Source organism: Anarrhichthys ocellatus, unplaced genomic scaffold (assembly GCF_004355925.1).
Source record: "Anarrhichthys ocellatus isolate YVR2014 unplaced genomic scaffold, GSC_Weel_1.0 scaffold1777, whole genome shotgun sequence".
Taxonomy (NCBI): domain Eukaryota; kingdom Metazoa; phylum Chordata; class Actinopteri; order Perciformes; family Anarhichadidae; genus Anarrhichthys; species Anarrhichthys ocellatus.
Genome location: NW_022281751.1, coordinates 2501 through 9797, shown reverse-complemented (window position 1 = coordinate 9797; position 7297 = coordinate 2501). Strand labels below are relative to the sequence as shown.

Sequence of the window (7297 nt, the reverse complement as noted above, 5' to 3'; positions counted from 1 at the left end):
GTGTAACACGTGTATTGGCATCAGTGTAACACGTGTATTGGCATCAGCGTAACCTCTTTTTATTTGAATGTATTAGCATTAACACAAATACAAGAACCTAGAATTAGCTTAAGTAGCAAGAACTAGAAGAACCCATATAACATTTGTTAGTACTAGTAAAATATTAGTGTACCATGTTGACTCATATTAGTATATGTTGTTATAACATTTATTGGTGTTATTACAATTCATTTTTTACTACTGGAATAAAACCTTTTTAACTAATGATTGTGAGTATAAAACAAAAATGATTGTATTCGTAAAACATTTGAATACATTTTGATGGTTATTATGAGACATTTGTTAGTGCTGACATTTCCCTGGTGGCTCTGACAGGAGGATGAAGAGGAAGAAGCTCCTCCTCCAGACTGCAGTCGCAGCATCTGTAACCCGGTTTATGAAGCAGCTCCAGAACTTGCTGAGTCCAACACATCTGAAGTCTCAGTGAGTCATAGTTTCATTATGACATCAGTTAATACAATCATTTAGGTCTACATTTTTACAGATTTCAACCATTTGGAGCTTTTAAATTATTAAGTCAGACCATAAAACTTGACAATTTTAGACTGAACAAATGATTAATAGAGTCAAGTCGAAATACAAGATGTCAGAATAACTGAATTTACTGTCCGTCTTCCTGCAGGCAGCAGACAAACACGAGGTGGTGAACGGAGGACCGTACGACCTGCTGCAGGACAGCTGAGCTGCTCACTGCTGGACTGGAACCCTCATAACCGTTTTTATACCTCTGTGGACGGAAAGTCATCTGACATGACTTCATCATGGACTTATGACCTGAGTTTTATTTTCTCCACTGCTAAAAAGACAGCAGCAGTTGTCTGGTCTCAGACTCTAAAGGTTTGTCTTTCTGAGAACTGAACCGTCTCCCAGGCTGTCGATGGAGGATTCAAATAATCATGACGCGTTCAGGTGCTCCTCGTCAACTTCTGCAGATTTTTACAAACTGTAAAACTGGCAGATTTGAGTCATTTCATCCTGATTACAAACAGAACATAAATAAGATCCCTTCAGTTTCAACAGGATTTGTTCTCAGGAAAGCTGCAATTTTTTAATTTGTTTCAAATTATCTGCAATAATAAACAAGTTATGTGAAGAATCATAAATGTGAAGTTGAAAATGTTGATTAAAATAGCAAACGGTGTTGAAACATTGTGCATCGTTTTTCTAATTTTAGGAAACATTCACCAGCTCTTTCATGTTCATGACTCCTGAAGCTCTGATGAAGGAAATGTATATATGAAAAGATGTCTTCAATGACAAGTTGATTGGATTAGTTGTTGATTGGATTAGTTGTCAGACCAATAAGTGAAATGCAGCGTAAACCGACAAAACGTTTCACATGCTAGATTTCAAGAGGAACTTTTAAATGATTAAAACGCTTTAAGTCAAAGCTTAAGTCTTAAAAACTAAGTAGTGAATTTAGTCCAAATCGATTATCCACAACCAGGTATGGCCGAGTTCACTTAATCTTGTGATTAAATTCAATTTCGTATCAGCTGGAACGAAGTAAAAGTCCACAGCTTCCAGTTAAAGAGTTTATTTTCTAACAGAAACATTCAGACGTCTTCAGTCACGTCAGACATCCACAAGCGATAATCAGATATTCTGGAAAAGATGGCCGGTTTGTCTGCGTCACACCGCCTGCTGCCCCACGTGACCACGCCAAACAGGAAGTAGGCGCCACGTTTCCGACACAGCAGCGGAGCTCCGGAGTCACCCTGCAAGAGAGAAACTAAAAGATCTTCATCTGAACAAGTTATTTGGTTTGAAAGTCGGTCTTAATGTAAAGCGATAATATCGTTTCTAAAGCAAACTCATCACTGGAAGTTTTACAGTTGAGGGATCTTAAAGGGATCTCCATCAAAACTTATTTCAGAGACTGAAACATAACCGACAGCGGGGTCCATCGGCCTCAGGGTGGAGTTACCATGCAGGAGGTGGAGCCTGCAGGATGTGAACAGATGTGGGAGTCAGTGATGAGTCCTTCCCCCCACTTCTCCCTGCAGGTCGTCTGATTAACCAAAGTCAGTCCGACGTGGTGCAGCCGCTCTGGATTGATGTCCTCTGTACAGGAAACAAGACACAACCGCAGATTTATTACAGAGACGCCTCAGAGGACGTTCTGGGACGTCCGTTCGACTCCGCCTCTGTTGTGTTTTAGACGCGAGACCAGAACTCTGCATGTTATGTGGAGAATACCTGTTGCTTTCAAGGCTCCCCAGCCGGTTGTGACACAAGACCAGCTGTCATCGAGGTCCTCGTCGTCCTCCTCATCGGGGACACAAACTGGAAACACACGAGAGCCTGGAGACACGACCAGAAGTTCAATATTTCACTCATTGGAACCATCAAGCCTCAGTAAACACACGATGCAGTGCATGCAGATACTACGGACAGCTTTAAGTGTACAATCTTTGTGTGCTTTATGTTCAGGTGTCCCCACCGAGTCTGGCGGGCACGCTGAGGCGGAGCAGTGACAGGTCAGAGGTCGGGGGGAAGCTGCCGTCCTGTGGCAGATTGAAGACCTCGTCCACCGGGATGGTTTGAGACGATGAGAACCGGAGGTCATAAACTCCCAGAACCACCACGTCCTCTCTAGCTCTGCAGGGACAAAACAAAAGTCAGCATTAACAGCAGAAGTACCTGACGTAGCAGTGTTCTGCAGTGAAGACCTAGCAACAGCAGTAGTAGTACCACCTGTTAATGCAATGTTGTGCAGTGTGGACCCAGTGGCGGTGGGTACATGACGTTTTGCTCAACTGCAGTAGCAGTAGTACTAGTGCAAGTAGTTGTAGCATTACCTGACATTGCAGTGCTGTGCAGTTAGGACCCAGCGTTGGTGGATCAGCGCTCCGCTGCAGTAGTGGCGTCTGTTGGACTGCAGGCTGACCTGCCAGGGCCAGAAGAAGGGGCAACACTCGGTCACGTTCCCCACAGACACGGTCCCGTTCTGGGACACCGAGAGAGCAGCGAGGCCTGGAACCTTCTGACAGCTGGAGCTCTGCTTCTTACCACACGTGTTCTCTGTCATGCAGGTGAACAAATGCAATCATAGAGGGGTGGACAGAATAACATGAACGCCCGTACACCGTAGTTTAATGCACATATAAGAGTTCTCTTTGCAGATTGAAGTAGAAATACAGCGTAATGTCAGAAGATACCTTCAGTACTGACGTCATCTTCATGCGAGATGTCCTGATCTGTGAATGAAGCATGCCACATGTCACACTTCCAGATACACACTCGGGTGTTGGATTATCTGAGACACATACTCATGATGTCGGAGATCCACTGAGTGTGTTGTTGGATTTTGGTGTAGACTCCTGGTCTTTTTGCTCGTCCACAACCGACCCCCCAACTCACCAAACCTGCCAGCTCATATCTCCTGCCGTTGAAGCAGGTCAAAGGACCTCCAGAGTCCCCCTGAGACAGAAACAGGAACATGTTGAAGACAGAGGCAGGACAACAGAAGACACAGCAAGATAAAAAGAGACTAGACAGAATAACAGACAGCATGACGAGACTAACAGAACAAAGACAGTAAGACAAAGAGGATGAAGAGAGGAGACAAGGAAGACAGCTTAACTGAGACTAGATGGAACGACAAAGACAAGACAGAACAAAGTCAGAGACAAAGTGTAGATTCTGTCGAGTTGACTCTTAAGCCAACGGATTTCTGTCTCTCGTGTCTCAGACTGGTTCAAAGGGTTCCGTAGTCCAGATTCTGGAGCCTGATGGTCCAGTACCTGGCAGGCGTCTGCTCCTCCTGAGTGCTTCCCAGCACAGAACATGGAGGGTCGCATCCTCCCGCGGTAGTACCGGTCACAGGCTTCAGGGGACAGGATGGTCACGTTCACCTCCTGCAGTCTGTTAACTCGAGGTCCATCTGAGGAGGAAGAGGAAGAGGAGGAGAAGGTTCCTAGCTGAGTGAAATGAGCCAGAAGTGTCAGAGTTGCTGAACTCCTCTAAAATAAGGAAAGGTGCTTCAATGCTTGCTTCTCCTTCAGCTGAACCATCCTTTATGAGAGGAAATCAGATAATGACATCCCATGATTCCTTAGCATGCACCTTTCTGCCATTCACAAAAACAAGATGGTAAGAAGTCACGGACTGTCTTTAAGAGGACGTAGTCACCATGACATCACCGTCGGTTTGTGGACGGATGTTTCGAGCTCTGGTAGAGACCTGTCAATCACCGTGTAGCCCCGCCCTAAAGCATCCCCTGCTTTATGGTCTGTTTGACTCTAAATGGACCATAATGTACTAAATGAACATCATGCTGTATTGAAGAAGACTTGAAACTAGAGATTGAGACCATAAACTCATGTTTACAATGTTTACTGAGGTAATAAATCAAGAGAGAAGTAGAGTCATTTTCTCATAGACTTCTATACAACCAGAGGAGTCGCCCCCTGGTGGACACTAGAGAGAATGCAGCTATGACACATGAAGCTTCGGCTTCACAGAAGTTGAGTCTGAACACCTCCTCACTCTCTCGGGTGGACCCCCAGCCCGTGATGGTGCACTTCCTGAGGGGGGTCAGCGGAGACATCCAGATGTCGATGGGTCTGACGAACTGGTTGAAGACCAGCGGTTGCTGCAGCTTCAGCAGAACCAAGTCGCTCTCTTTGGTCCGAGTGTTGTAGGCCGGATGGTTGCTGATCATGGAGACTCCAACCACCTGGACAGGGAGTTAACGAAAGAGTCAGATTCTGCTTTACACACCTGAACCTGGTCTAGAATGTACAAGGTCCTGACTTGTTGTCGGGGTTCATGAGGATTATCCAGGTCGTGTTTTCCAGCCAGAACCGTCCAGAAAGAAGCTTTATTGTACCTGCAGCAGGAGACACATTTCTGAAATGATGGTCCACGTAGACCTGGTCTAGTCCAGATCTAGACAGATGACCTCTGACCTTTTGAAGCAGTGAGCAGCAGAGACGACCCACGTGGGGGCGATGATGGCTCCTCCGCAGGCCGACATGGAGGCGAACCGGAGGGAAACCTGCCAGGGCCACGAGTTGGCCCAGGCCTCCTGACCCCCGATGATCCTGGACTCCAGCTCCTGTTCTGGACTGAAGGACCGCACCCCCGACAGGTCTGCAGTCAGACCACAGAAGGTTCAAACTACAGCATTTTATATTTAACAACAATTTATGTAAGTAAATTTAATTTGAAATTGATAAAAATATGTATTAGCTCAATTATTTATAAATATAATAATGTTGTATTTTAATATTAATTGATTCATTTTATTTATTTTTACTACAGTTAACACATTTGATATGATGTAAATAAATACCTTAAACAGGTCTTTGCTTAAATATAATTTTATAAATACATTTCAAAAACGACACTTTAATGTTTTCTGTATTATAATTCAGAACATTTGATGATAAATGCTAAAACTCTTTATTTGAAATGTAACGCAGCACAAACGTTACCGAACATTACGAACTTACCTCTGAATCCAAAGTATCCAGAGAAAGTCTCATTTAAAGTCCCGTTCAGCTGATTCTGGATCAGACTCGCGTGGAGAGCTGCAGACACAGAACAGATCGTCTCAGTTCAGACTGACCTGAGAGCAGCTGTTCAGCTGAACTGAACCACATGAAGGTGTTTCTCACCTGAGTGAACGGTGAGCAGACACACCAGCACACAGACAGACAGCATCCTGTCTCACCGACCAGCGAGCGCGCTCTGATCCGCTGTGACGTCACACTCTTTGACGAGTCTCACCTGTGTGATTAGAAACACCTGAGACACCTCCAACCGTCACGAGGACGTTACACCCGAACGTTTAAGTCAAAGAGGAAGAAAAGAAATGAAAACAAACATTGTTACAAAAATGAATATGTTGTAAAAAAAATGTATGTAATTCAGAGTTTATGAATGTGGTGTTTATTCATTTTATTAGTGGATATATATGAACAAATAAATCATAATAATAATAACAATAATGTATTATTATTATTATAAATCCTCTTTTTCTTCCTCGTATTTATTTCCCGACACACGACCAGCGGTTGTGATTGGCTGTCACCTCTCACACAGCAAACAGCTGTAGTGTGACAGCGTGCTTTTATTTTGACAGGCTGTCAGCGGAAGTGTGCTGCTGGTGTCCTCCCGGTAGAGGCTCGGTAGAGACCAGTAGAAGCCAAGCAGCGAGCAGTCATGGCCGGCTACAGCAGAGAGGTGCAGCTCGCCACCGGCTTCTTGTGCAGCAGCTCCGGAGCCATGAAGCTGCTGCAGCTGCACCGGAAGCTGCTGCAGCGCTGCGACGTCAGCGAAGAAGAGTTCTGCTTCATCGTGCAGAAGTGTCCCCGCTTCCTATTGGTCCGCGGGGAGCGGCTCGAGGACTGCACCGTGGTGGCCAAGACGTCCCTGCGGCTGTGCAGAAGTTACAGCCGGGAGAAGAGCGGCGGCGGCGGCGGCGGCTGCGGCCACCGGGAGGAGAGCGGCGGCGGCGGCGGCGGCTGCGGCCACCGGGAGGAGAGCTGCGGGGGGCACCGGGAGGAGAGCGGCGGGGGGCACCGGGAGGAGAGCGGAGGCTGCCAGCAGCTGCACCTCTGCAAGTTCTTCATCTATGGAAACTGCAGGTTTGGCAAAGGCCGGTGAGTCGCTCAGGTGCTGAGGTTGACTCTTCATCTCTCTGATACCTGCTCAGTAAAAAGCCATTTTTTAGTTGTAGTATAAATAGTAGTATAAAATACTACAACTACTTCTACAAGATAATTATCTGCTCTTGTTTTCTTACTCATTGAGGACTATTTCCTGTGTTTTCCTCCGCTGCGGAGTGATATGAGACGAAACGAAAGTTAAGGAAATGAAACCTGAACCGCAGCTGAAGATGAAGGATCTATAATTATGATATTTTAGAGGGCGTGTCTGTGACGTCATGGAACAGCTGATCCATCTGTTTTCCAGAGAATGAAAGTTGAAGAGAAGCTGTGAGCTGGTTCAAGAAATAGAAACTATAGAAGTGATGTTACTTTTCACTTCATGGCCATAAGTTTGTGGACAGTTCCTGGCTTTGGTCTCTTGGTTCCTCTGAAGATATAAATATAATATTTCTGTATTCTAACAGTTCTCTCTTGACAGGAACATCCCAGTGCTGATGTGTCTCATTACATCTGTTTTAAGGGTTCATTTAGTAATCAATTCATTTTCTGTTTCTGTTTTATTTCACAATAAACTAAATCAGACTTTGGTTTTAAAAGGTTGAGAATCCATCGATTAA

The 7297-nt window shown here is 45.2% G+C and overlaps 2 protein-coding genes across 4 annotated transcripts in view; one reads left to right on the top strand and one right to left on the bottom strand.

Moving 5' to 3' along the window:
• Positions 1–1537: 1537 nt before the first annotated feature.
• Positions 1538–5839, bottom strand: LOC116377865 (transmembrane protease serine 9-like). Its single transcript, XM_031839616.1, has 13 exons — positions 5685–5839; positions 5520–5597; positions 4974–5157; positions 4819–4894; positions 4552–4741; positions 3807–3946; positions 3333–3483; positions 3222–3260; positions 2862–3084; positions 2504–2661; positions 2260–2364; positions 1988–2124; positions 1538–1778 (listed from the first exon to the last, which is right to left on the bottom strand). Exons 1-13 carry the CDS (start codon positions 5728–5730, stop codon positions 1617–1619), a joined length of 1689 nt encoding a protein of 562 aa, XP_031695476.1. The 5' UTR covers positions 5731–5839; the 3' UTR covers positions 1538–1616.
• A 347-nt stretch (positions 5840–6186) lies between these two features.
• The window catches only part of LOC116377866 (protein mono-ADP-ribosyltransferase PARP12-like), a 3598-nt gene continuing 2487 nt past the window's right edge, over positions 6187–7297 (top strand). For 2 of the 3 annotated variants that reach the window (XR_004212255.1, XR_004212254.1), the window contains exon 1: positions 6678–7297. This exon is cut by the window's right edge and continues 499 nt beyond it. Coding sequence is in view for 1 of the 3 variants with exons in the window: in XM_031839618.1 (XP_031695478.1) it covers positions 6232–6538; positions 6608–6671 (371 nt within the window). In the remaining 2 variants the exon portion in view is untranslated. The other variant, XM_031839618.1, reaches the window with a different exon arrangement.